This window comes from Neocloeon triangulifer, unplaced genomic scaffold, assembly GCF_031216515.1.
Source record: "Neocloeon triangulifer isolate White Clay Creek 2 clone unplaced genomic scaffold, ASM3121651v1 ptg000009l, whole genome shotgun sequence".
NCBI classification, from domain to species: Eukaryota; Metazoa; Arthropoda; class Insecta; order Ephemeroptera; family Baetidae; genus Neocloeon; species Neocloeon triangulifer.
In genome coordinates, this window is record NW_026775551.1 from 5,757,696 (window position 1) to 5,784,349 (window position 26,654).

A 26,654-nucleotide genomic window follows, 5' to 3' on the forward strand; every position below is an offset into this window, starting at 1 on the left:
AAAAATTATTTAGAAAAAAATTAATTTTTATAACAATTTGGTCACAATATTGAAACGTGTGTTTTGAGCGTACATTTCTCGGCGGTGAAATTCAACCACAAAATTTTTAATCTACATTGTGGATTTGAAATGTAAAAGTGACTTTGATTTTAAATAAAACCTTAAAAATACTTCTTCTAAAAAAATCACCTTTTCAAGTGGGCAAGACAAACACAAAAGGTGAAAAAAGAAGAAGCCTCCTTTGTCATTGGAACACAACAATGCCTTGGAGTAATGAAAATGAGCCTCGGCTTGTGAATCATTTTTAGGCGAGATCTCATTGTCTATTCCCTCCGCACACAATACCCAAACAACTTCCTCGAGCTGGGCTCAACTTTTTGTTTAATTTATCAGCGGCCGTGACATCTCTCACTGTAATATTTTTTTTAATTTTATATTCTCCTGCATGAGAGTTCCGCCGGAATAAATTAAAGTCCGTCCACGCCGAATGGTGTCAAGTGATTCTTTTATTCGCACAAGCCAACCGCGAATATAATTCAATTCGCATTTTTTTAACTTCGGCAAAAAATTATGTCGTTATTCTCAACTCGATATGCTCACCCAAACCAGGACTGCTTTACTTTTTGCCAACATTTATTTATATCTCGGTGGTCAATTCAAGATCGTTGGATGCGGATATAGCGTTACCTGTTTACTCGGCCGCAAGTGTACTTTAGCGCGAGGAAAACAATCAGACGAATAAATAATATAAATGTGGTCGCCGGCTGCATTGTCTCAAGTGGGCTGGCTGCTGCTCAGAATGGAGGAAATGAATCTCACTTGTTTTCCTGGGACTGCAGCTCTCGTCTCAGCCTCTTTATTGGGTCACTTCTTCTCTCTAATAAAAAAGCAAGTTGCCCTGAAAATTATTCCATCTATTTACTCCTCCATGCGTTTTCCACTTTGGGTATTATTTTCACTGTGAATTAAAATTTTAGTCTTCTTAGATAAATTTTTTTAAAGTTCGATTGTGAAATTAAATTATGAGTAAATTTTATCTGAAATTTAGAAATGTGATTAATTTTGTATTTATTCAAAGAATACTATTGAATATGGTAACTTTTTTTGTAAATTTCATTTATATTTTTCAACGATATTTATTTTCTTCCAAATTTTGAACTGTTATTAGAAGGAAAAATTAATTTGAATTAATTTACTCGCACAATTTTTTATTTTATTTTTTTTACGAGCTATGTTAATGAAAGAGTCGTCAAATATCTAATTTTTAGCGGTTTTTCATCCACGTTATTTTTTCTTTTGTTTTTCTAGATTGTTTGGGATCATTTCTGGGCAAACAGAAAGGTTTCAACTTCAAAGGATTTTTTGACGTAATTAATTTTTTCGGTCCGACGATTGGGTGTGTTATTTGAGATTTTTATATTTTATTAACGGGAACACCACCGCACGGAAGTAGCGAGGTGTATTTTGCTGCTTACGTACTGTAAATCACGCCAAAATTTGATATCAGGCCTGGCGATAAAAATGAGCTCGGCATGCGAGGAAAATCGCAAGGAACCGTGAAACGCACTAAAGACGTGCAAATCACACTTTTTCTCATCACGACCTAGGCAAAGAAATGATTTAATTGCGAAATTCATTTCTCTGCTCTTTAACGCAAAATCCAATCGCGCACGTTCTTTTTTATGCAAATATTTTAGAAAATTTACGGCAAAAAAAAAACTTCACCTCACGATCTGTGTACCTTTGGGTTGTCTACTTGACATGCTTGAACTCTCAATCATTTCCGCTTGGTTTGAATAATTGGTGTTGAGTCGAGTCTTTGAAATTATCTTTGCCAACAAAAGCCCCGCAGTGTTGGTTTTTATTGATGGATTTTTCTGCCACTCGCTCGGTCGGCCACATTGTTGTGCGACTGTGTTTCGGACGTTGCCAATGATGAAGAGAAATTCCGTGGACTTGTTAGGATGTGTAATTTGCTGTTACAAAAGCATTTTCACCACAAAGTGGAAAGAAAGACGGTTTTATTTGCACTTCCTTTCCCAAGCAACAGCCACCGCAACTTTTCTATCTTCGACGTGTAATTCAATTAGATTAATTTGTTGTTTCCATTCAAGCTGAAAATCGGTCAGATAAAATTTTAACGACAATATAATCCCAGATTTTGCATTAAGCCTGAGGAGAGTACAAAAATATAATCAGATTGGAATCTAAATAAAAATGAGTTAAATTAATTTTGAGAAATTGTGATTGATTTTTATTTTAAAATCTGTCTTATTCAAACTTCTATTACGATAGAAAAATTGAAATTTTATAATGAAAATATTTTTTTAAATTATAAATTCAATAATTGAAGAAACCATAGCAAACGTTATCCTATAATATTTCAACTTATTGCTCAATTTTATTTTATTAGAACTTTGGACAATTTAAAACCTGCGAATACGAAGTAAATTGTATGTGATTATGTACTGAAGTAATTTCTTCTGAAACTGCCTAATTTCGCAATCATTAATGAAACAATTTGGTCAGGATTAATTTAATCAGCCTGGGGCGCGTCGGTTGGTGATTCAGAGAGCAGATTGTTCTTTTTCACTCGATTGTGATCGATGGCACGTATTTTGACCAAATTATGGACAAGGCGTGAGTTTTGACCTCCACTCCTCAGGCGCTCGCACGCCCTCTGAATAAATAACGCGATATAATTTTTTTCTTTTCCCTCGCAGTCATGATCGTTCAACCGTGTTTTTAATTTTTTTACTATCCATCCACATACATGGGGAATGCGTGCAAGAATGAAAACTCTCACCAAACAGAAAAAAAAACAAATCTTTAAAATAAAACTGACGAAAAAGAAAATTCATTTTTTCAATTTAATAGTTTGGAAAATAGTTCATGTTTCTTGAAAAATATTATTATTTATTATTTTAAAATTTTTCGTTTACAATCTTAATGAATAATTTTAGTCCTGCAGGAATAGTGAACTATTTAATCACTTAAACATATTGAAATTGTTTTTTTTTTTTAATAATTTTTACCCGCCTCTGTGAACGGTATTGTTCCCTCAATAAGTCAATTATTAATTTGAGGTTGCTTATGAATAGTAATTTTTCATAAAAATTTACTTTTTTTAGTAAATATTAAAATATTTTTATTTAATTTAGATAAGTTGTAGCAATTTTTCCTTCAAGTGTCTTTTTAATGAAAAAATTAATGACCCTCAGCCAAACGAAAAGAGAAATTGGAGCAAAAATTTCTCCACCATTTGTGCGGGAGTTCAATAATAAATATTTGCCGCGCATTCCGAGCGGCCGAAAAATTAATGGGTTCCTTTGGCACGTGTTCCTCTCTTGACAATCGAGTGCTGAATTTCCAATCAACTCGTTCGGAATGTCCTCTTGTGATTGCAGGACGCGTTTCTTCTCATCAACGAGAACAAAGCACCCTGGCTGCGATGACCTTAAAAGCGATTTTAACTGCAAAACGATGTCAAATGCGCTTTCTAATGACCGCACTCGCACTTTTTCGCCTGCTGACCTCTCGGTAGGTCACTCGGGGTCGCACGTCAAAGGGTCGCAGCACATCCTTCTGCGAGCGCGGCTGGCTGACCATAATATTTCCATAAGTTCCGTTAGTGCAGTTTTTTCGCTCTCGCACGCACTTGCAAATGCACAACATGCTGGAAATCAACCTTGCCGAGCGTTTCTCTGCGTTTTCATTAATTTTTCATTTTTTCGCCTTGTTTCTTGTTAAATATTTATAATTGCATGTGGCCCCAACCTTTGAAGTAATTTAGAATGAAAAGGTAAAATAATATCAACGCTTAAGGTTTTTTTATTAAAACTAATGAAATTTATTGCTTCATTGTTCATTTATTTTTTTTTTATTCATGAATTAGCAAAATTGTGTGAAGGAAAATTGTTAAAATTTTACTTATACTCGTTTTTTATTTTATTATTTTCTAGAAAATTAACACACTTTACGAAATTTTTTAATTTGGTTTAATTCAATTCAACACACAAATTTTAAATTTTTGTTACAAGTCAAATATTTCAAAAACTTTGCTATTCATCTTGTCTCAAAAAGTGATGTGATTTGTTTGCAAAAGATGGAAATTCCTCTGCCGTTTATTCACCGTTAAGTTTGAACTGGCCTTTCGATGGTCTGGTCGCTCGTCTATGAAATTGCTATCTTCACCTACATTGGCAGAAATAATTAATTCCAGCACTTTTTTCAAATTGAATTCCTCCATCGTGACTCGTGACTTTCCACGTTTAAAATAGCTCATTAAAGATGAGAGTAAAAACAAATGAAAATTATGAAATATACATCAGAAATCAGACCACGGCTCAGTACAAACTAGAAAAGTAGACTGATTGCCAGCAGCGTCTGAAACAGATCAGAAAAACCCTGGTCGTAAACTGCTCTCGGCGAGTTAATTGCAAACACTGATATAACATTTATTATGTTTTTGCAATTAGCAGAATCAGTGCAGCGCCAAGTGCCGTACTTATTTCGCTGATGAAAAGTAATTATTTTCTTCCCACCAAAACTCATAATGCAAATGTTCATTAGAATAGTATTATTTGTTTTAAATCTCATAGAAAAAGAGCAAAAGCATTTTTTATTTTCCAATTTGCTGACCCAACTTTCATTTTCGGCCGTCGGGTTGCTTTTAAGTGAGCATTAGAATGCGCTCGACCATCACGATCGTCGTCATTTCTCTGATGATCTGCCAAAATATTATTTCTTTCTCCTCCCACACAAGACGCTCGAAATGTAGAACGATTTGAAAGCGCCCGACGAAATAGGTAAATAATGCGCCAGGTATAATAATGCACGCGCGGCGAGAGCGATTTTCGCCTTTCAATATTGCGGATTGCTAATGCGTCCAACTTTTTGGGCGCGCTCACAACAAAGGCAACAATCACAGGTATTGGAAAGTTATTTTAGGCCTGTCATATTTAATGGTCGCAACTTAGCACAGCAGGATTTTTGCTCTCTATTTTCGAGACTGTCATTCAAAGGATTTTTACTTAGTAACAATTTCCACAATTTTTTTTTTCGAACTGAGAAAGCGTCCAGGAAGCTTAAGCGAAATCGCCGTTGCTGAAAATAATTCGGTGCATCCGGAGCGTAAATATTATCAGACCTGAAAATGTGCGATAATGAAGGTCAAGAGGCAGTGTGTGTTAAAAATATGAGATAACTCTTCCTTGCGTCTTGCTCGTTAATTTGTTTCCAACTGAACTGCCGGCCATGCAATACCGTAATACACGCGCGAGATGATTTTATCTGTCGGTTGCATAATTTGATGTTTTATGTATTTCTGCTGCAGCGGCGATAATAATAATTGTTCGCCACTTCTGCAAACCGCTACACGTTTATTTAAGTAAATTAGCTTGAAAGCGGTACCGTGCAGATGAGAGGAAAATTGTGTTAAGTGGGGAACTATTATTGAGCCTATTTCATGAGAATTTTTAATAATTCTTTTGTTGAATTTTTTTGGTCTAATTTTTTATTATTTGCCACTGTTTCAGACTTGTGCCTGGCTGCCCAGATCTCAGATCTTGCATTCTCTACCAGAAGCTGCAGGTAATTATAATAAATTATTTTAATATTTCATTATTCCCGCCACCAATGAAAAATAATTTTTAATTTTGAAAAATGTAAAATAGCATTTCAAGTTATTATTCTATCAAACCTTGCTTGAAACTCTATTTTAATTCAATTTTGCTTTTTGACAAGTTTGATCAAAAAGTATAATTTATTTTTAATTTTTTTAGTTGTGCTTGTGTCTTATTTTAAATTTGAAATTTAAACCAATTTTACCAATCCTTTATCAGGGCACGTTTTAGCAATAAAAAATGATGCATATTTTCTATGACCGACTCACAATTGTAACACTGTTAGTCTATAGGCAACCTGCACAGCTACCGCGTTCCACAGGTTGCTGTTGCTAAATTTCTGATGTACAATTAGGTGAAGATTAGATTTCATTAATTATTTTATTATTCTTCATGTCAGATGCTGAACTACTGCATTCAAAGGAGGCAGGATAGGGAGAGGAAGGCGCGATCACAGGCAGACTCTGATAATGGTAGCACAAATTTTAATCTTCTGTTAAATTTTATATTAATATTATTTTTGCAGAGTTTGAAGACGTGTCTGGAGCTTCCAGTGAGGAAGAGGAGGACAAGTTTTATGAGTGTGATGATGATGAAGCAGAGGCGCCCAAGAAAAAGGAAAAACACTCTTTGTGGGACAAACCAGAGGGTAGATTGAGCAAGGACGGCAGCCTTCTTCTTATAGAATCTAAAGAACCTCTTTATATTCCCATCACACAAGTAAAATAACTTGAAAAAATTTTATTCTTTTATATTATTATTTTAAATCCTTAGGAACCACCTCCAAAAACTGAAGATCAGCGCCACGAGGATGCTGAGGTCTTGATGATGCTTGGCGATGACGCCCAGGGATCAGAACTTAGGGCACAAATTATGAGTCCTCTGCTTCTCTCAGACATGGAGTCTTTCAAAGTAAGTTCACATCAAACTGAGCAAATTATATAATTTAATTTGTCAAATTCAGGCTGCAAACCCTGGCTCATGTTTGGGAGACTTTGTCCGCTGGTACTCTCCTCGTGATTGGATCGAGGAGGAAAACAAACTGAGTCCTCGAATGTTGATCGAGGGAAACACTTGGCAGGAATTGTGGTCGGCAGCAAAGCCAGTGCCTGCCGGCAGACAAAAAAGGCTGTTTGATGACACGAAAGAGGCTGAAAAGGCAATTTAAATAAAAACATTTTTCCTTTTTTAATGAAAAAGTAATTATGAGTAGGTGATGTATTACTTGGAGAGCCAGAAGCCTGCTGACGCATTTCAAATGCTGCTTCCGACACTCCTGCATGCATCAATGTGTAGACTTGGGGAAGAGTGGTTGGAAGATTTAACTCCAATTTCAGCGTACAACTCCCTTCAAGAAAAAGCCAGCCGATTAAGCATGGGAATGACGCCTAAGCACAAAGAATACTCGGTACGGCAATAATTATTAATCTTCAACTCTTATTTTATGTGAAATTAACAATTAACCATTCCAGCGATTTGTCGATCTGATTAATGCAGAGGAGATGAAGGTGGTGCAGTTTAATTCGATCGAGGAAAAATTCCAGGATGAAAGTTTTGCGGACAGGGCGTCGGACTTAAAAAAGTTCCTCTGCGATCTTTTGCGGCAAAAGGAAGTAGAAGTTCCTGATGGGCCAACAGGCGTTTTTGGACAGAAGCTGCGAAATATGTTTTTACAAGCACAAAAGGTGAGATTTTTTTGTAACTGAATTTTATTGAATAATTTCTTTTGAATTTAGGCTGCTCATTTGATTCCGGACGAACTCAACGAAAAGTCAAATCAACCGCAAGCTTTTCCTGCTCCCAGTGAGCGGGAGTTTTTGCTGAGAGTCAAGGCATGCGTTCCCTCTCCCGCTTCAACACCATCTCCCCAAAGGATCTATGCTGTTGTGAAAGATCAGTCCCTAAGACTTGCAGGTGCATTTTCACATGATACAGTTTTCTTCTAATATTTGAGTCGGTGTCAAAGTAAAACTACAAGCCTTTGAACCATTTTGAAACTAAAAGGACTTTCATGAATGGCTGTTAATGCATACTAGTGCGTAAGTTCTTATTATCTCACATAATAATTCATATTCTATATTTTATCGGAAACCATAAATTGATGATATTTAATTATTAGGGGTGATATTAAAATAAAATATAATTTTTTATTTCCCAAATTATAAAGGCAAAGATCTTTTATTTTGATAAACTATTTCAACCACATATATAGTAACTATCAGTTGGTTTACTGCTTTTTAAAGCAATATTGTCTTTTAAGCTAGCACTTTGTGATTTGTTCTTACTTAAAAGTTAAAAACTAGACCAGTCTAATGAGAAAAAGTTTCAAAGCTACCAGTGCTGCTAAACTAGCGCTTCCAAAATGGGTTCCTTTCGATCCGAGCATTTCGTAAGCTTTGATGATTGCAACATGGTCATTTGGATTTTCTCCCTCGAACCACAATCGCATGCAATTTTGGTTGTCAGGAACAACTTCCCACGAATGGTCCCAAATCTGTTGATGATTCAAAAATAATTTCCATTCCGAAATAATTTTTTTTATAACTAACCTCTTCGCAAAAGTCTTTTGCTGTTTCCCAAATGTGCTTGAACTTTTTGCACCCTGGTGAAGTCAAAGGACAATTGTTTTTGCCCGACTTCCACTCAAAGTCTCTGATCCAGTTTCTGATGCACGTAAGATCGTCTTGGCAAGCGTCGTACCAAAATTCACAGTCACTTTGGCAAAGAGGCACCTTATAAAACCGTTCTTTGCGGATTTTCATTTTAATCTTTAAAAAAAAATCCAATTAATACAAAATTTAAGGGTAAAATATTAATATTACTCCTGAGACAATCCAAGGTCCGGTATTTGGCGAGCATTCGTAAAAGCACAAGTCCTGAATGAAGTGCTTACGGCACTTCGGGGACAATTTTTGAGAGCAGTGCTCAAAGTCAAAATTGTATAGTTTTAATTCATGCAGTTTGTCCTGATTCTCATGCGAGCAGCAAGAACGATTTTTCCATGGCGCGCACTAAATTTTGTTCAAATAATTTTAATTTCGAAACAAAATTTAAATCATACTTGGCCTCCGAGAATTGCTTCCACGCCTGGCTCTGGTTTGTGATTGATGCTGTCGATGCATCTGTTCATAATTTTGGCCAAAGTGGCATCATATTCATCAGATAAACAGAATCCTTGTGCGATTCCGAGTGTAAAGACAACGATCAAGTTTAACGTCGGCATCTGTAAATTTTTAAGTGGCAGTCCCAGTGCAACAAGATCAGTAAATGAAAAGCACTCACCGCGCTCCTCGAGAGATCAACTCAACTTTTCTGTTGCAGCTCGATAAATAAATGACTTCTAACCCTGCTTGGATTGTTTTTCTAAATTTAAGTTGATAAGCGACTGATTTTTTTGTTTTGAACGAAGAATTGATTGTGCCCTTCAGCAAAAGGAGAAAGGAAATATTTTATGAATATAAACCAAATTTAGTGCTATATATTTAAACCAACACTTCTTTCAAAAATGAAAATAAAAAGCTGCCTGAAATAAATGGTGTGTGCGACGCAGGGGCCGCGTTAATAATCGTCTAACCCATGTGGGCACCAATTTGTGATGAGGCGGTGCTTCGGCTGTTCACCGACATGGCCTTGAGTGGTTGTGGCGCGCAAAGGACAAAATTATAATATAATGGAGACCGCGGTGAATTCCATGAAAAATATATTTTAAGCTTTCTTTAGCGATGAAAAAATTATATAATTATGCTTTTTGAGATTTTAATTTTTTAATAATTGTTTTTTTCACACAAACTAGCAAATAACATTAATAATTATTTGCTATACAACGAACGGACGAACTAAAATAAATTGCGACTAAATTATTATTATTGCTTATGACTGCTTTTTAATAAATACACATGAATTAATTAATAAATCTAGTATTGATTTAAAATATAAAAAATATAATATTTTAAATTATTTAATATTAAAGAAGAGATGGTATGTTTTAAGTTTTTTCCCCGAAGATAAAAACATTTTAATGGGAAAATACATCTCACTTTTGTTTTGCCAATGGCACCTTAAAAATCAACAATTCTCTCAATAAAAAAATATCACAAATTATAATAATGCTTTTATTAAGCGCTTTTGTGTACAAAACTACAAAACAAGTCCGCGGTCCGCGCCTGGTGCGCGCCGAAATGGGAAGCTCGATTCTGCGCGCTTGCGCAGTGCATTTGTTTACATCTGCAAATCTTGCGTATCTTGGTCTGTTTATCACAGCCAATCTCAGCCGTCTTTAGACCTTTTATTGCTGAAATTAATATTTACGTGCTACCGGAGATTTTTCTTTTAACTTTTGCTGATATTTGATTCTTCAATTCCTGAAAATGCGGGAGAGGAAAAGGGCTGAAAACTGGAGCGAAGATCACACTCGGAAATTGGCGGACGCCTACAATCAAGTCACAAACGACCCCGAAACCAAGAACTTACGTGGGGATGCCCAGTCTGAAAAAATAAGAAATTACCTGCTCGAAACCCACAAGGTTAGCAAAACGACAGCAGAGATCCGAACGAAGCTTAAAAATTCCAAGAAAGCTTTCAAATTGCTGATCCCGCAATCAGGTTTGTAATTTCAACCGAATAATACATAAGACTTTGTTTAATCTTTTTTTTTGTCAATCAATCTATTCCAGATTCCTCCTCCAGCGATGACCCATTGTTTGTTAACATGAAGACTCTTTTTACCTCCTCTAATTTCGAGGGCGACGAGAGTGTTATGGAATCTCGAGAACCAGAATTTGAAGTGATTGAAGAGAATGTCTCGCCTGTTGATGCTGAAGAAGATGTATGTAATTTTGTTTAAAGTCAATCTTTTTAATTAAAAAAAAAAATTTAATGTAGGGCAATGGACAGAATAAAAGGATGAAATTCACTGTGAACAGATCAATTGGCAGAAATCCAAAGATCGTCAATACGACGAGGCTGAGACAACGCGCGGCCCCAATGGCCAATTATTACCACCAGCTGAGCGAGTCCATGAAGGAGGATAGCAGAATCGCAAAGAAGTTGGTCCAGATTGAGGAAGAGAGATTGGAGATGGAGAAGAAGACCAGTGCTCTGACATTTGAATTGCTCAGTCAAAGGACGAGAATTGCGAAAGCCAAAGCAGAAAAAGTGGAGCTCGAAAATGAACTACTTCGTGCTAAAGTGCAGGTTGAAAAACTAGAGTTGCAAAAACTGGCTCAGGAGCAGGCTCCAAAAACACCAACCAGATATGTTGTTCTGTCGAAGGAACTTCTCGAGTCGGCCAAAACAACCAATAACTTGTTCTAATGTTGTTGGCAGAGAAATTACAAAATGGCATTCTAAGTACAAAACCTCAAATCCACTTCTGTGTAATCAATTTAAGTTTTCCAATCAATAGCTTTTAGTGTAAAAATTTTCAAGTTTCAACATTTTTTTGCATAGCACTTGCATGAACTGATCCAATTATTTATGTAAACTGATGTAAACCAGTATCACCAAATGATCTAAAGAAAGATTAAAAAAACACAAATTTCAGATATAGTTTTTTTTTTATTTACATTGCTACAGAATTATTGTGGATTTTATACCAAAAATTTGCATCACACAAAAAATGGTTATTTTTCATATTCGAAGATTACATTGTCATTGAAGAGTTCCTCAGTCAAATTACTCCTTTTTTCCACAGCAAACACATTCTCCGTACCTTTCAAAATTCTGTCAGGTTGCGGAAAACGTGCATCGAATGCAACCAGCTTAGTCAGCCATGAATCGTAAAATTTGTCATCAAATTTCTGGCACACATTGTGCAAGATGGAACAGGTCTTTATGATCTCTTTCAAATTTTCAACATTGTAATCTGATCGCTTCATAAGAATCTTCCAACGAGATTTTAAACGGTTAAATGCTTCTTCAGCAACACTTTTGGCCCTCGAAAGGCGAGCATTGAAATGTTCTTCACGCTCGGACATTTGCTCTGTAACTGGGAACGGTTTCATGAGACCTTTAAGCAGTGGAAAAGCTTCGTCGGCTACAACATGCATGTCACCCATCTTGTCTTCGTCAGTCAAAATGCTCTCGAGCTGGCTAGCATGGAAAATTTCTGCGTCGCTGACACCCCCTGGCTTTCCTGCATTTACATAAGAAAATTGGCAATTCGCATCAACAAGTGCCAAGAGAACCAGAGAATTGTACTTTTTGTAGTTTAAATAATTCTGAGGATTCAGTTTAGGAGACACTATTGGGAAATGAGTGCCATCTAAGGCTCCAATAGTGTTGGGAAATTGCCAGTTTTCGCAAAAATCCTTTGCTGCGGCTTCTTTTTCAGCCTTGGTTTTTGGAAATTTGATCGTCTCGGTCAGCAATACTTGGTTGACAGCTTTGCAAAACTCATGAAGTAAAACAGGCACAGTACTTTCACCCACTTTGAAAACGTTGGCGGCTACCGACGAATAGCAACCACTTTTCAAAACGTAAACGGCCACAGCCATTCGGAAGTCGGCAGGAAGAGCTTTACGCAAGTTCGTATCATTTTTCTTCAAAACAGGCGAAATTTTCTCTAGTATGAAGTCAAATGAAGCTCTGCCAAGTCTGTATTTCTTCACAAACTCGGCATCGTCCAGTAGTTTGGTTCGGTCCCACAAATTGTCCTTCTTGTCCTTGATGACCGGGTGAATCCAAACTGACCGATTCTTTCCTCGACCCGAATTCATCGATGCCAACATCATTGAGAGGATGGTTTGAGTTCGGCGTGTTTTTCTTTGGTGTTCCCTCCTGAGCCTTTGAATACTGCGAAGCCCTCTTCGTTGCTGCTCAAGCCAGGCCAACTATATTTATAAAAATTCCAAATTAAATTACATATAATACACATCATTTTAAATTATCATAATATATTATATTCTATTCAAAAATGAAGTGAAAGACTTTGAATTTATTTTGTCGCGCACCACATTGAAAATTGCTTTGTAAAATTCTCTAAGTTAAGTTGAAGTTGTACTCAAATGAGTTTCAAATAAAAGTATTCTAATAATACAATTCTTAGCTAAGCTGGTCTTATAAAAATTTATTTCTCATTTTAAACACATAACTCTAGTGCGTGATTTTAAGTTAGGGTGTGAATGTGAATGAAAATTAAGAAAATTATACATACAAATATAAAACAAGAAAATTTGTATTATGTATGCATACCGCAATGATTTCATCGTCGTCAGAACTAGTTGAACTAGACGAGTCATCAGATGAACTGTCAGCTAGGGCTAGAGTTGTTTGGACCTCCATTGTAGAGAAAGAAATAATTTGGAAAAAGTGAGGTTCAAGTTCAAGATGTTTCAAGAGGACAGTTCATTGATTCCTTTATCTCTGGACAGTTTGTTGTTGTTTTCGTCCGCCAAACACTCTCTTTTTTCGTTTTTTCTGGCCGCATGCGACACCAGCGCTCTCAAGAGCTCGACGCTGATTGGGCTCCGAATCGTAATTGAATCGAAAGGCGCCTTTCATGCATGTTTGGCGGGATGCGCTGCGCGAGTGAAGGGTTGTTCTTTGCTAAGGTCGGCCGAGGGCCGCAGGATTTCGTGTTGAGAAGGGTGTTTGCATTGCACCCCAGTTGTACGCAAAAGCGTTTAATACAAAGTCCTTTTAATTAAGCGCCATAAAATGATCCGAGAATTTGGTGATGCTATTTATGTATGAGAATAAAGAAAGCTAGCTCTGATTATGGAATAGACAGCATTTCTTATGTTTTCATAATAAGGCCATAATTATTTAACAGATTCAATTATGATATTTTTGGCCAATGTTGTGGGAAAAGAACGCCACATCATTATTATTTAATTTATTTCACAAATTTCAATTAAATCATTGTCAATATGTTTGAAAATTAAGTTAAACATATTCTATGACATGTTGTGTTTGTGTATGCATAATGCGCATGAATACTTTATGTGCAATATAATTAGATTGGTGCAGTAATTGGCAACAATAATAATATAATTATCTGATCTGTTTAATATTATTTTCGAATTTTTTTTATGGATATAAAGAAATGAGCAATGGTATATTTTTTAAACTTTTTATGAAACGTGGGCTCATCCTTTTTTTATTGTGCATATAAAGAGGAAGGGTTTAAATTATTTTAAAAACCTCCAGATTTTTAATGATTTTTTTTTTATTTTGAAAATAAAAAGCACTGTTAAGTTCTAGATCAAGATATATTTAAGGCACTGAGTTATAGCTTGCCAATTGTGACACTCATTGTGGTTCATTAATTGAAAAGGATAATTTGAAAATAGTACATTAGAATACAAAAGAACTTTTTCCCACTTTTCCTTGCAGTTGACTAACAATTTTCACTATTTATGATCGTTAAAAGCTATGATTTTCCATGCAAATTGCATTTTCAATGATCAGAATTAAAAGTTGATTCATTTTAATAATTTCTAATTACTTGATTTGCATCAGTTTGATGAAAATAATATAAAAATCTAAATTTTATCAGGATGGTTACTGGCAGTTTTAAGTTTTCAAGGCATTTAGAGGAAAAACTCCTCTGCTTGTTTTTATCATCAGAGATGTAGGAACCAAAATTATTCAGACAACAAACATTTTCCTAACAAGCAGGAGAGTTTAAACACTATGAAGAAATCACTAGCTAAAAATCTGTCAATAAACAAGGAAGCACTTTGACGTAAATGAAACTTGTGCGTGTCACATCCGGTTAAAATTAAAAACAATGGCGTATTTCACATGCAAGCACTCCTGTCAAAAAGATCTATCACATGAAGTCATTTTGCATAAATAGTACATAAATCTGAGATTAACTCTCAATTTGGCATTTTTGCTTAAAAAAAAACTGGTGGAAACAATTTGAGGGAAGAGCGCCAAATAAAAATAGCAAGCAAAATCCTTTCAATGCGTGGAAATGACACTCTTACAAGACAAGTGTTTAAATCTATGAAATAGTTTGATTAGTTTGTGTTAAAGGCACTTTTCTCCAAAGACAACTGTAAATTACAAAACAACACAGCCCCTCTTCTTGTTTCGTAGTGATTGCTTGACAAGGGGTCGTTCCGACTCTTGGAATTTCCTGATGAGGCGAACCAGCTCAAAGAAGGACTGGTCCACGTTCATTCGCAGTTTAGCGCTGCACTCGATGTACGGAATTTTCAACTGTCTCGACAGGGCAGCAGCATCTGCTTGAGAAATCTGCAAAAAATTCAGATTATAATTTAATTTAATCTAGATTTTTAAAAGTAAAAAAATTGGGAGGAAAATAATAAATTTAAAGAAAAATTTCTCACTACTCTTTGCCTGTCGAGGTCAGCCTTGTTCCCAACCAGCAGCATAGGGAACTCGTCCCGGTCTTTGACCCTCAAGATCTGCCGGTGGAACTTGTAGATTTCGTCAAAGCTGTTTCTGTCGGTGACAGCAAAGACGAGAAGGAAACCCTCTCCGGAACGCATGTACTGCTCTCGCATGGCCGAGAACTCCTCCTGTCCGGCAGTGTCCAGAACTTGAAATGGAAGGAAATTATAATCACTTGTGAACATAATTAATTAAAAAAAAAATGCTCACTATCAAGCTTTGCCGGAACATCATCAATGACACACTGCTTGACGTACGAGTCTTCAATGGTGGGGTCGTAATCAGTCACAAAATAGCTCTGCAACAAAATAATACAAATTAATTAGAAAGAATTCATAAACAAGCTGATTAAATTCATTAAATTTTTATCCTTTTAAATGTATCAATAGAATAGTGTCATAATTTTCATGTTTATTCGCAGGGGCTCATAAAACCGGATTATGGAGCAAGTGTGTGGGCAGAGAATCACATTTTATATATTTATATTTTTGTTTCTTAAAAACGCTCGAGCCTTGAAAAAGTGTGACCACTCCTGGCTGCTGCCAGAGTGAGAGCAAAAAGGAGTGCCAATTGTGGCCGCATCGTCTCTTTTCTCGTCACACCTACGCACCCCTCGTGCATGTGAATTTATTCATTTAGCGCGACGTTTTACGAGCGCAACGTTCCTCATTTCCATACAGGCCTGATGCAAAACACATGCATCAAGGAAAAGCAAAGTTCCACCCATACCTGACGCCCTCTCGCCATTCTCGGAAGAGTGGTTGCTAATGAATGGACGCAAAAAGTTTTAGCCATATATAAAATAAAATCTCCTAATTGACGTGGGTGGAACAATGGAGTCCTAAGTCGAGCCATTGCAATTAACTTTATAAAGAATAAAAAAATAAAAGCACCGAAAAGCACGAAATCCGGAGTTTCACTGGTTATAATAATTCTATGGTCAAGATTAGCCATAGCATTATTTTGTAATTTCCAATCATTATTAAAAAATTCAGCACCGTTAAAATAAAGAAAAAACTGCAATCCCTGCATTTTATTTTTTTATTTTTCAAATATTTTAAATTATTGAATAAATAATAATTATATTTTCAATAATATGAGAAGCGATTTTTTTAATAGTTCAACTGTAATTTCAATTGAATCCTTTAATTTTCTCTTCAGAATAAAATATATTTTTACTTAAAATTACACTTTTAAGATTTTGGCTCCCTCTCTTTAAATTAACGCAGCAAATTTGGCAGACGATTTTATTACAGTATTTATTAGTCATCAGATTATTATAAATACACTTTATTTTATTCAAATTGCCTGAAAATAAAGAAAAAAAAATTGCAAAATAAAATTATTTTGAATTAAATATTAAAACTACGATTATTATTCATGAAGACATCTGCGGTGGAAATGATCGGATCGAGTTCAAGGAGATAATGAAAGCATTCCAGGAATATTTTGCACGTCAAGTGGTCGAAGAAACCGCAATTGACGCACACCGGCGGCGACTCGGTCGATAAGGGTCGGAATTTGTGTTGATAAGCTGCGCTCGCGAGATGCAGCGTGTGCGCCTCGCGGTTGCACAAGGCAAAACAAAGAAGGGCCTATTTTCGGGCCATCTGGCGCGGGCAGAATTCGTACAGAAAGGAGCTGACGCGGCGGGTGCGGTGACGTCACTGCCGCGAGCGCGACGGACGAGGACCTTGTAAGGAGCGGGCGCCAAGTGGGCCACCGCCACCTTGGCCGTTGGCCGCCGCCGGCCCTGGCAGTGGCCTCGGCGCTGATTGAAAGCGCAAGTGAACAAAGAGGATCGCAAAGCCGCAGACACAAAAATAGAAGAGACTCCTTCAGGATCTGAATCAGGATTTTTCAGATTTAATATTTAATTATTAATTTGAGAAGGAGAACAATCACTTCAATGATTTTGAAATAATTATTGGTCATGCTAAAATGGAGATAATAAAAAGTGAACAAATTACTTGCGGGAAAGCGGAGTTCAGGCCGTAAATTTAAAAAAAAAAAATCACAGAGATCGTCATGGGTCCTCTCAAAGGAGCTAAATTTATCAGCGTTCAAGCAAATGGTTTTAACTTTATTTGAAAACTTGACGCTTTAGCCGCTTTGCGAGCGGACAAATAAAAATTAGGCTCCATATTTAGCACCTTTCGTTTTTTTTAAATTTAATTTCATATTTTTTTTTTACCTCTTATTAACTACTTTATCAATAAAATACGCGTTTTTCTTCACAATTCGGCTACAAATCGGAAGATAATTATTATCATATTCTAACAAAACTCGATTTCAATCAAATTAAAAATAATTATGAAACAAAATTATAAGAAATTATATACTCTGAAATATAATTTAATTTTTCACACAAACAGATGAGGAATAAACTATTTTAAATTTAATAATTATTAAACCTGAATTTCCAGTAGCTGATATTAGTTGATCTCTTAATTTTTTTCCAATGTTACTTTTCTATGAAATTGCTATGTAATATTTTGATTGCATGAAATTTAAGTTCATTGCAATAAAATTTCTCAATTAGTGGAATCGTCAATCTGAGAGAACGGTTTGGCGGATCGAGCGAATTCCGCTGGTGGCTAATTTGCAACTTTGTTTTGTGTCGCTTTGCCGCCGCCTTAATTCTGTGAATGAGTTGTCGTCTTGGAAAAGGTCCAGGGTTGCGTCAAGGCTGCTCTTGCTTTTCTCGGATGAGCTCACTTGGCTCGAATAAGCAGCATTATACATGTGTTTGCACATTTCGAGATGCAATTAGGACCGAGAGACTTTCCGCCCGGCGCCAAGTGTGCCAATCGCAAAACCTTGTTTATTTTATCTAAAAAAAAAAAAATTAAGATTATCTTCCACAAATAATTATGTTCATCTCCACTGCAAATTGGAGGGATTTGAAAACGACCAGCTGTTTTTTCTTTGCGAAAATGAACGAAATTAAAATTAAAAAAATATTTTAATTAAAATTTTAACAAATCTAAATAAAAAATTTCATGAAAAAAAATCCAATTCCGTCAAATAAATACAAGCTTTAGTTTCGGTGTAATTTTTTTTTTATGAAATGAATCCTAATTTCTTTTTCTTCATCTTCTCTGAAAAGATCTATGAGTGAAATTTACTTATAAAGGGCAAAACGAATCTGCGATGAATCAACAGACTAAGAGGAAAAGAGGTGGTGCAGTTGACGGACGCTACCTTGGATGCGGACAATGCGGTCGGTCTCTCGGGTTAAGTGAACTCTTTTCACGCGAATCAAAGTGAACTGGGGCAGCGGAGACCGAACGAGGCTCATCAACCGCGAGCTAAGAAGGCTAATTCCCGTTTTCAGACACAATCTCCATGCGTTGACCTCATCGCACTTCCATAATTGGAATCGCGCTCGATTGTGCCGCGTGTGTCAATATTTAGAAAAAAAACCTTGGCCGCCCAGCATTCCACAAATCTGGCGGAATAATGCACACGTTCATTGCATAGAGTTTAACGATTTTAATTAAATAGAATAACAGTGCATTAATTTGACTCACATGAATATATTTACAAAATATACATTAAGGCTGCATTAAGGGATAAATTTTCAAGTATAATAGCGGCAATTTAATTAAATATAATAATGCATTATTTTAATTTGATGTATTTGAGAAAAATTAACATCAATTTTTCTCTTTTTTGGAAATCCAATGTTGCAAAATAAATAATAATGATGCTTCTCGGCATTGCAAAAATTGTGGATCTTCCAACAAAAGATCACAACTTTTGTAGTGAAGTGCGATTTTTTTTAAATAAAATTATAACTAGCGACACTGCGTCTAGTCAAATTTACAATAATAATTCTGTTAATTCCAATCATTGCTAAAAATGTCTCCTTTTCCTTACATGATTTATTTTTTAATTTATTTATTTTTTGCTTCAGAAATAATAATTTGGTATATATAACTGGAATATTGCATATGAAGAAAAAAATTATTTTAAGAAAATTTCTGCAAGATAATAAAATAAGTATGTATGTCATAAATAATACACATTAATCAAATAATGCAATTTGGGTGATAAAATTAATATATAATTATCTATATTTAGCAACATAATGTTATTCAGTTTACTTAAAATTATGAAAAAAAAGTTAAAGCTGCCTCTATGCATATGCAGTGCTTCGGTTGAAGAGACAAGTGGAAACTTTGACTTGCCAATAAAGTCACACCCCGCAGGACAAATATAAAAAAAAAAAAAATAATCACCTGAATGAACTGGATGGTGATGGCCGATTTGCCGACGCCGCCGCCACCGACGACCACCACTTTGTAGGTTTGGGCCTGTCTGTTGGACATGACGAATCGGACAGCAAAGCAGTCTCTTATTATTTACGGGTCACAACATAAACATGTCACTCTCGTCGGCGTCTTTCTTTCGGCTGCTGTTCCGCCAACGCACCTGGCCTGCAACTCGAATCACGCGGCGATGCAGAGCCCGAGAAGTGGTGAATTTTGCAGTCCGCCGAGGTGCCTCTCGTGAATATTATGGCCGAATTTGTTTGGGTTTTAACTTGAATCCCGACTGAACTGACTCGACTGTTTTTGCCTATCCCAGCCTCTCATCCACAAGATGCGTTCGCGACGTCTCGTTCTCCTCTCACAAATGATTCTCCTCCTCGCGAGAGGAGTAAATTGGGCTCACATTTCAGCCGCGAGAGGGGAGGGGAGCATCAGCGTTGGGAAAAGAAGTAGTGTCTCTTGGTGCCACCATCAGCACCAAAGGCACGCAAAAATTAAAATTTATATGAAAAAAGTCCTCATCGACTTTCATATAAAAAAAATTATCATAAATAATTTAAATATTAAATTTGTCCTTTAGAATTATTGAAAAGATTGCAAAAGCTAAAAATTTATTTCGAAGTATTATTTCAGTTTTTTTAATTTCATTAAATTTAAAACTTTTAATGTCAGTGTAATAAAAAATAGTTACTAAAATTTAATAATTATTTTTAATGTAAATTATGGCAAAATTTAAAATTTACTTTTAATTTTTATAACATATATTTATGTAAGTAGTTGCAGGGTCCATCAGGCATTTTATTTTTGAACACATCTTTTTAGATTTTTTATTTTATAAATAATTACATCGTAATAATAATTAGCTTTCTTTAAAACTGCAATAAATTTATGAAATAATCCAAATTTTTATCACTTTTATTATGATAACAATTTTCTTGTCTGCACTTACAAATATAATAATTTATTAGGTGTGGTGATGATTTGATTCGATCGCACCAGTAACTCTAATAAACAGTGAATTCTCTCTTTTGATAATAATTCATCTTGCCCGATATGCAGACGGAATTTCTCGCAGCGGACACACAGAGCTCATCTATATATTTCTCATTTTATAATACAGCAGAATTTTTTTTTCACGTTCAATTAAAGTGTTTGTGGTCAATTGAAAGACACAAAATTTCCACAAGATTTCACAAATAATGAGTTGGTTAAAGCTAAATATGATCAGATTTTCTTTATATATTAAATTTACACCCTTGCTTTGTAATGTAGAGTTCCTTAAATGTAAATTTTTCAATTATTATCATAAATCGTTATTGTTTCCTTAAAGATTTTCTGCACTTACTATGACGCCAGGACTGTGTGTAATTTTATTAATGCCAAGCAACTGGTTTTGTTTAAATTGGCAGTCTCATTGTCATAGAGCAGTTTCAAAAGTCGAAATGTGGTGAATTGGTACAATTTTCAAAATCAACCAAAATATTTTGGTACAGCTATGAAATAATATTGACAATGATTAAAAAAATGTCTTCACATTTGAAATGCAACTTTCATTACAACGATAATGGTAAAAATTTGGCAAAAATTTCAATACTCCTGGTCTAGCATTGCATGCGAACACTGCTTTTTCAACACCAATTGCTTGGTAATTATAGCTGCAACCTCTTTTGGTATTGGAAAATCTTCAAACGCTTTGAACCTACACATAATAAATGTAAAAGTATGTAACAAACAGCTCCATTTTTTAAAATATAAAAATCTCAATCTCAGCCCAGCAGTTGTATTTTTTCTCACAGTAATCACAAACAGTAAGAGTGAACTTTCAACACTTTGTAGCGCACTTCCTGATGAACGGAAGAAATAAGGAAGTTACGCCGTCTCATGCACATATCAACTTTTAAAGTGGCATAGCCTATTTTATCGGTGTTGGAGTATGAAACATCAGTGGTTTTGTTTTCAACACACAGATTATGTTTGATTATTAACAATCAAAACTTCTTCGAGCGGACCGAAATAGCCTTAATTTTTTTTAATAACATATCATATAAATAACGGACTTTGTAATCATCGACAGGGTTTAGCTAGAAGTTCGAATCACACCCTACTTAAACTGTGCAAACTTCTTCAATTTCAAATTATGGGTTTTTTATTCTCACTGATATTGAAAATACGTAGTTCGAATTTTGCCTTTTCTTACACAGCCTAAATCAATGAATTTAGCTTCAACAACTGCATTCATTTCAAACATTTTGGAATTATGGCGCCACTTGACAAAATTTTCAACTCCCAACCTCTCAAAATTTAAACATTTAGCCCCAGCTCGCTTTTGTGAATTTATGCAAATTACAATAATCATAGAATACACTATTTCACTAGAAATTTGTTGGTAAATCATTTATAAATGGCACATATATCCTACATCTCAGGGAACTCAAAATTGTTGACAATGACACTTGGAAGTGTGATTAGTTTTTTTATGTAATGTGCGGCTAGAAAAAAACATTTTAAGTTCCATCGCACACAACGTCTATTAAATGGCATGAGTTTGAACTAGTTAAAAATTAGATTATTTTCAATATGTGCTACAAATAATCTTTAGTCTTGTTTAAAATTTCATGTAATGCCACTGATTGTGAAGAACAATAAATAATATAAATATTAAAGCAACATTACAGTAGTAATGGTACAAAATTATTTGTGCTCAAGCTCCATTTTGAGGAATGGAAGCTCAGAAAATGTGATGCGATTTGTGTGAGAAAAGCCAAATTGTGTTACACTATTGTATCCGCTCTTTAAGCAACAGGCCCTTCTCACAATTTACAGTGTCTTACAACAAAGGAACTAAATAAATTATCATCCATTTGGGGGAAAGCATTAAATTTTTAAAAAAGATCTATACAACATTTAAATCCTGACTTGCTCACTCTCGGTTTATCAACTTCTTATAAAGGTTCATTGAAGATGAAGCAGGGATATTCAGACAATTAAGGTTCTTTAAAATGGAAATTACTTAAGACGTATTCCACTACAAACGTGAAAATTCAAGATGGTTCCAAGTTGAATAATAAAATTATCCGTTTTAGATGAGCAAAAAGTCGAGCAATCCGGTCGAGCAAACATCACATAGAAATCTGAGAAAAAGTTCCCCTCCCCACCTGCTCTCCACCACTCTCCACTAAAAAGAATTTGCAAGGCCTTAGAAAGACAGGCCTTGATGGCAGATAGGCAGCTTATAATTAAAACAGAGTCATCTAAGTACTAAAAAAACCCAAATTTAAGTTATCTAATATCTTTGGAATTGTCAACAGGATGGGTAACACATTCTTTTTCAAGTGAGAAATCAATCAACCCACAACACATAAGTTGATCACTACAGTACAACCCTTCATCATTTGACTTTCGACTATAATTAAGCCACAGTTTGAAAGAGCACACAGTGACTGATGCCATTAAGTAGTAGGAACACCTAGTATTAATCTGTAAAAGTATAACAGTGATTAGAATCATTGGCGCACACAAATCTCAGGAGTTATTCTGCCGTCAATGGAGTCTACTGCGGTGGCGATGACTACTGTCGTGGCTTGAAGATGAACAGGACTGGTTTTGCGGCCACACCAACAGAAATGTGACTGGGTGCTGCTGTTGGGATGGGTAGTTTCGACCACTGTTGTGATGGTAGTTGTTGTTAATTATGTTATTGTTAGTGTAAGTGTTGTTGTTTGTTCTTTGATGGTGCCGCCTGGGCCATGAGACAACCAACCTTTGGTGTCGGTTCCTCGCGAGTGGAGGACTACTTGGCAAAGGCAACAGGGGAGGCACATCCTTTTGTCACTTCTCCAGCGCGGGGGGAGCAGACTGTGGCGTGCTGCTGCCCCCACTGCCCAGGATCACAGCTGGTGCTGCACTAGCATCTGACGATTGGGGACTAGAGTAGTCTAAGTGGTACATTCCTGCAGGAATAATAAAACAAATTAAATAAGAGCTTAATTTAAGCTGCATTCGTACCTTTCTTAAGGACATCCTGAATTGAAGGGTCTGAGCAGTCATTCCCTCTGTGACCGACACCTCCACAGTTGAAGCATGTGTCTTTGTTACTTTGAGAAGTCATTACGTGGGGAAACATGTTTGATTGAACAAAGTGGGAGGAATTGTGTTTAGCAGGTATGAAGTGTTGCTGCTGCATGGTGGTAAAGGGTGGAGGCGACTTCTGCGAAGCTGGGGGCATGGACATGTACTCTGGAGGGGGTGGAGGAATATTGCCGTTAGGGGCAAAGGAAGTGGGGTAGCTGGCTGGGCCAGAGGCTGCTCCAGGTGCAGGCATCAGCGGAAAGTAAAATGGACTCTGCTGAAACACCCTGCAGTCAGTACTTTCCAGAAAATTCGGAATACTCCACATGTTGTTTACAGGATAGTAGGCAGTGTTGTTGCCTTGGACGTGCTGAAGGGCGGGCAAGATGTACGAAGAGTGAATCATGGGAGGCTGTGCCGTCTGCCGTCGAGTGTCCTGCACTTTCTGATCAAGGTGAATGTTCCTCCTCAGTGGAGGTCCCCGCAAGTGAGCATTAAAACGTGCCTGTGAGTTGGAAACGCCTGCGATTCCCCTTGGCCCCTTGTCCCAGCGTGGTGCGACGGAACTTTCTTCTTTGTCTGCAATGTTCAATAATTCATTAGTGAGAAAGTTGGAAACAAGCAACACGTACAATTCTCCCATTGCTCGGAGGGAGTGCCAGGAGGACTTGGAGTCCCCGATTGACTGCTGCCCGCAGAGCCAGTTTGTGGGACTAAGGGAGGCCCTGCGGTGGACCAACACCTCTTGTCGTCACCATGCACCCGATGACCCCGAATTGGGTCCGTAACACCATTCACAGCTCCAAGAGTCATGGTCGACATCATGTCAGGAAGGGTCTCATCGCTGGTTATTCGAAGCTGTAACAGTTTTTAATCAAAATAATTGATGTACCACAAAATTGAAAAGAAAATTGCATACAGGCTCCATTTTCACTGGAGATATTGAACTTGGTTCTTCCATCGTAGCTTGGCCATTTTGCATTGCTTGTTTACTGCGCAGGTGGTTGTTGGAGCGGCTGCCGCGGAATGAATTACCTCCGCCTCCAGCTGTGCTGCCCCCACTACATGTACTGCTTGAGCTGCTAGTTTCATTGTGGTTGGGGGATGTGTAGCAGTTTTTGTAGTTTGTTGTTGGCTGGCCAGAGTTTGTGTTCCAAACAGGCGATTCACATCTATGATGATAATATTATGTTTGTTATTGCCCGGCTTATGATCCTCGTAGATAGCGAATGTTCACAAAACCAATAATAATATTATCATTATATCAAATGGAGTCCCGTTCTTAAGATTAAATAAATTATCTTCATAAAAATAGCTGTTAAATTTTCAAATTACGTGGGGCAATAATTCTATATATATATATATAAATAGCCAATTAATTCATGGTGATTTGTATATAAAAAATTGGCTTCCCCTTGAAGGATTATGTGAGTTGTTCACTGTTTAAAAAAACCAAAAGGTGATTTTAAATTCAAATCACTAAGAATCGACCCTCGATCGTGAAATTCTACCACACAATTATGTTATTTAAAATTTGGACTTCTTTGAAATTAACAGACCTGCTAGCATCGGGAGATCTTGTTGGACTTGCTGTGGGTGAGGCGTAGGGTGAAAGGGGTTCATTGACAGGGTATTGGTTGTTAACTGTTGCCGCCACAAGATCAGGTTGATGGCACAGAGGTTGAGACATGGCAGGCACGGTATATGGAGCTGTTTGACAGATGGCAAACTCTGAAGAGGCGCCTGCCGGAGCAGGCACTGGGGAAACAATATTCGGAGGTGGCATGCTGCAGAACATGGAGGTGGTGAGAAAGTATGGTCCTGGCATTTCCTGAAGTCCTTTGCTGCCATCACCTGAAAATATTTGCAAAATAGTTATTAATCAAGTAGTATTTAGCAAGTATTATTTAAAAAATAAGTTACAAGCCACGGAAGGCCATAAAAATTATTCTTAGATGATCATTATTTACGACAATAATTTCTTCATCAATTTACTGAAGACTTTATAAAATTTTCAAGACATGAAACAAACCTGTAGCAACTGCTGTTGCTGGGAGCAGGTGGTATGGTTTTCCTGGAATAGGAAAGTGCTGAGCTCCAGTGCCATCTGGGGTTATGGTGCATGGTGTGCAAGGCATGTACATGGACTGCAAATGAAAGAATTGTAAGTAAAACAGAAAAAAGCTCAATTCCAGTTTGACTCAGGAAGGATAGATCAATATTTTATAAATTGAATGAAAAATAAAATATTGAAAAGGGTCAGTACTGCCCTAGAGACAACTGGATACATAAGATTTAATTTTTTTCGTACAGGCATTCCAGTCTTGACACAAACTAAGGCTCTCTTCTGCGGGTACACCCTCTTGTCTTCCTCCTCCTGCAGCCGGAGCAGAATGTTTCCGAGCACGGCCTTCTCTTCGAAACTAAAAGCTGGGTGGTTGAGGGCCATGGTGTAGAGCAGCAGCATCTCCTCCAGGGTGTTGTCCTCGGGCGAATCGTCGCTCGCCGCGCCTCGGAGCAGCTGGATCACTTCGTTGTAGTCGTCCTGGGCGAGCGAGGCCAACGTCTTGAAGATCATGTTGGAGCACGCCTGGTTGGTCGAGTGCAGAAGGGACAGGTACACGGTGAGAATGCGTCTGGTGTGCTTGTCAGCAACGCAGGTGACGTCGGCCAGTTCGGCCTGGTTGTTGGCGCGAGACTCGGACTCCCTGAGCTGAGAGTAGTCCCGCTTGCCCAGCTCCTCGAGGCACGTGCCCAAGAAGCGCAGCTCGAAGGGCAGGCACATATTCAGCAAGGTACACATCAGGTCCACACGCTTATAGCTGCTAAACTCCTTAAACAACGTCACGACCTCTTCCTTACACACCATTATCTGCCGGACATTGGTTCAGGGGCAAACAAGCGACCAACTTCTATTCAAAGACGATGGCATCAAAATTTGGCGAGTTGACCGCTTCGCCTCGGGAACGACAGAACGTCCGTCCGTCGTCCGTTCGGTCGTGCGTTCTGCTGGTGTACACGAACCCCGTGCTTCTCTTCGTGAGAGGAGGCTGTCGCTGCTGCTGCTGCCTGGTGCCTGCCTGCCTGCTAGCTCTGATATGTATTAAAAAAATCGATCGCGTTTTGTTCGTTCGCCACTCGCAGCCATCTTTGCTCCGGAGGCGGCGAATTTTTGAATTCAGTTACCATAGCAACGAGGCAATCTACGGGTTTGGCGGTCAATTTTGCGAATTTGTGAAACATGGAAAAATGATCAACCATTTGAATTGGCACTAATTCACGCCTTCGTCAATGCAAAATATTTATGAGAAGGCATTAATTA

General features: G+C 37.0%; 6 protein-coding genes across 9 annotated transcripts in view; 2 read left to right on the forward strand and 4 right to left on the reverse strand.

The window, feature by feature from the left end:
* Window positions 1-7,783, forward strand: part of LOC132195073 (rab3 GTPase-activating protein catalytic subunit) — a 26,810-nt gene extending 19,027 nt beyond the window's left edge. Inside the window, exons 10-17 of the mRNA XM_059616801.1 lie at window positions 5,538-5,592; window positions 6,025-6,097; window positions 6,151-6,344; window positions 6,399-6,536; window positions 6,589-6,783; window positions 6,838-7,032; window positions 7,097-7,309; window positions 7,361-7,783. Of these exons, the coding sequence (XP_059472784.1) occupies window positions 5,538-5,592; window positions 6,025-6,097; window positions 6,151-6,344; window positions 6,399-6,536; window positions 6,589-6,783; window positions 6,838-7,032; window positions 7,097-7,309; window positions 7,361-7,570 (1,273 nt within the window). The 3' untranslated portion in view covers window positions 7,571-7,783. The remainder of the gene's footprint in view (window positions 1-5,537; window positions 5,593-6,024; window positions 6,098-6,150; window positions 6,345-6,398; window positions 6,537-6,588; window positions 6,784-6,837; window positions 7,033-7,096; window positions 7,310-7,360) is intronic.
* LOC132195075 (folate receptor beta-like) lies at window positions 7,774-9,223 on the reverse strand. Its single transcript, XM_059616810.1, has 5 exons — window positions 8,907-9,223; window positions 8,686-8,847; window positions 8,447-8,635; window positions 8,174-8,392; window positions 7,774-8,118 (listed from the first exon to the last, which is right to left on the reverse strand). Exons 2-5 carry the CDS (start codon window positions 8,845-8,847, stop codon window positions 7,924-7,926), a joined length of 765 nt encoding a protein of 254 aa, XP_059472793.1. The 5' UTR covers window positions 8,907-9,223; the 3' UTR covers window positions 7,774-7,923.
* Window positions 9,224-9,827: 604 nt separating this feature from the next.
* LOC132195125 (uncharacterized) lies at window positions 9,828-11,160 on the forward strand. Its single transcript, XM_059616900.1, has 3 exons — window positions 9,828-10,226; window positions 10,298-10,449; window positions 10,506-11,160. The coding sequence occupies exons 1-3, from the start codon at window positions 9,992-9,994 to the stop codon at window positions 10,935-10,937; spliced, it is 819 nt and encodes a 272-aa protein (XP_059472883.1). The 5' UTR covers window positions 9,828-9,991; the 3' UTR covers window positions 10,938-11,160.
* An 18-nt stretch (window positions 11,161-11,178) lies between these two features.
* LOC132195124 (uncharacterized) lies at window positions 11,179-13,035 on the reverse strand. Its single transcript, XM_059616899.1, has 2 exons — window positions 12,816-13,035; window positions 11,179-12,454 (listed from the first exon to the last, which is right to left on the reverse strand). Exons 1-2 carry the CDS (start codon window positions 12,903-12,905, stop codon window positions 11,246-11,248), a joined length of 1,299 nt encoding a protein of 432 aa, XP_059472882.1. The 5' UTR covers window positions 12,906-13,035; the 3' UTR covers window positions 11,179-11,245.
* Window positions 13,036-13,815: 780 nt separating this feature from the next.
* LOC132195146 (ras-like protein 2) lies at window positions 13,816-19,632 on the reverse strand. Of its 2 annotated transcripts, none has more exons than XM_059616942.1 (4): window positions 19,232-19,632; window positions 15,198-15,285; window positions 14,927-15,135; window positions 13,816-14,828 (listed from the first exon to the last, which is right to left on the reverse strand). In XM_059616942.1, the coding sequence occupies exons 1-4, from the start codon at window positions 19,319-19,321 to the stop codon at window positions 14,634-14,636; spliced, it is 582 nt and encodes a 193-aa protein (XP_059472925.1). In that variant the 5' UTR covers window positions 19,322-19,632; the 3' UTR covers window positions 13,816-14,633. The 2 variants fall into 2 exon arrangements, with proteins under 2 accessions (XP_059472925.1, XP_059472923.1); XM_059616940.1 differs by having other exon boundaries at window positions 14,924-15,135.
* A 445-nt stretch (window positions 19,633-20,077) lies between these two features.
* Window positions 20,078-26,437, reverse strand: LOC132195227 (uncharacterized). 3 transcript variants are annotated; one of them, XM_059617075.1, is made up of 8 exons: window positions 25,644-26,437; window positions 25,365-25,479; window positions 24,892-25,186; window positions 24,252-24,504; window positions 23,965-24,190; window positions 23,670-23,911; window positions 23,270-23,606; window positions 20,078-23,214 (listed from the first exon to the last, which is right to left on the reverse strand). In XM_059617075.1, the coding sequence occupies exons 1-8, from the start codon at window positions 26,199-26,201 to the stop codon at window positions 23,093-23,095; spliced, it is 2,148 nt and encodes a 715-aa protein (XP_059473058.1). In that variant the 5' UTR covers window positions 26,202-26,437; the 3' UTR covers window positions 20,078-23,092. The 3 variants fall into 3 exon arrangements, with proteins under 3 accessions (XP_059473058.1, XP_059473056.1, XP_059473055.1); XM_059617073.1 differs by having other exon boundaries at window positions 23,270-23,609; XM_059617072.1 differs by having other exon boundaries at window positions 23,270-23,911.
* Between the last annotated feature and the right edge of the window lie 217 nt (window positions 26,438-26,654).

Bases quoted from the DNA above. Each gene is read 5' to 3' on its own strand.
- LOC132195075 (XM_059616810.1), bottom strand. From the start codon at position 8,847: ATGCCGACGTTAAACTTGATCGTTGTCTTTACACTCGGAATCGCACAA. The intron at 8,636-8,685 runs GTATGATTTAAA...AACAAAATTTAG, and splicing joins AAGCAATTCTCGGAGGCCAA to TGCGCGCCATGGAAAAATCG. The intron at 8,119-8,173 runs GTTAGTTATAAA...AATCATCAACAG, and splicing joins CAAAAGACTTTTGCGAAGAG to ATTTGGGACCATTCGTGGGA.
- LOC132195125 (XM_059616900.1), top strand. From the start codon at position 9,992: ATGCGGGAGAGGAAAAGGGCTGAAAACTGGAGCGAAGATCACACTCGG. The intron at 10,227-10,297 runs GTTTGTAATTTC...AATCTATTCCAG, and splicing joins ATTGCTGATCCCGCAATCAG to ATTCCTCCTCCAGCGATGAC. The intron at 10,450-10,505 runs GTATGTAATTTT...AATTTAATGTAG, and splicing joins CTGTTGATGCTGAAGAAGAT to GGCAATGGACAGAATAAAAG.
- LOC132195124 (XM_059616899.1), bottom strand. From the start codon at position 12,905: ATGGAGGTCCAAACAACTCTAGCCCTAGCTGACAGTTCATCTGATGAC. The intron at 12,455-12,815 runs GTATGCATACAT...TTATAAATATAG, and splicing joins ACGACGATGAAATCATTGCG to TTGGCCTGGCTTGAGCAGCA.
- LOC132195146 (XM_059616940.1), bottom strand. From the start codon at position 19,321: ATGTCCAACAGACAGGCCCAAACCTACAAAGTGGTGGTCGTCGGTGGC. The intron at 15,286-19,231 runs GTGATTATTTTT...ATTTTGTTGCAG, and splicing joins TCACCATCCAGTTCATTCAG to AGCTATTTTGTGACTGATTA. The intron at 14,829-14,923 runs GTGAGAAATTTT...AATTTTTTGCAG, and splicing joins ACCTCGACAGGCAAAGAGTA to ATTTCTCAAGCAGATGCTGC.
- LOC132195227 (XM_059617072.1), bottom strand. From the start codon at position 26,201: ATGGTGTGTAAGGAAGAGGTCGTGACGTTGTTTAAGGAGTTTAGCAGC. The intron at 25,187-25,364 runs GTTTGTTTCATG...AAATATTTTCAG, and splicing joins AGCAACAGCAGTTGCTACAG to GTGATGGCAGCAAAGGACTT. The intron at 23,215-23,269 runs GTACGAATGCAG...TTATTCCTGCAG, and splicing joins TCAGGATGTCCTTAAGAAAG to GAATGTACCACTTAGACTAC.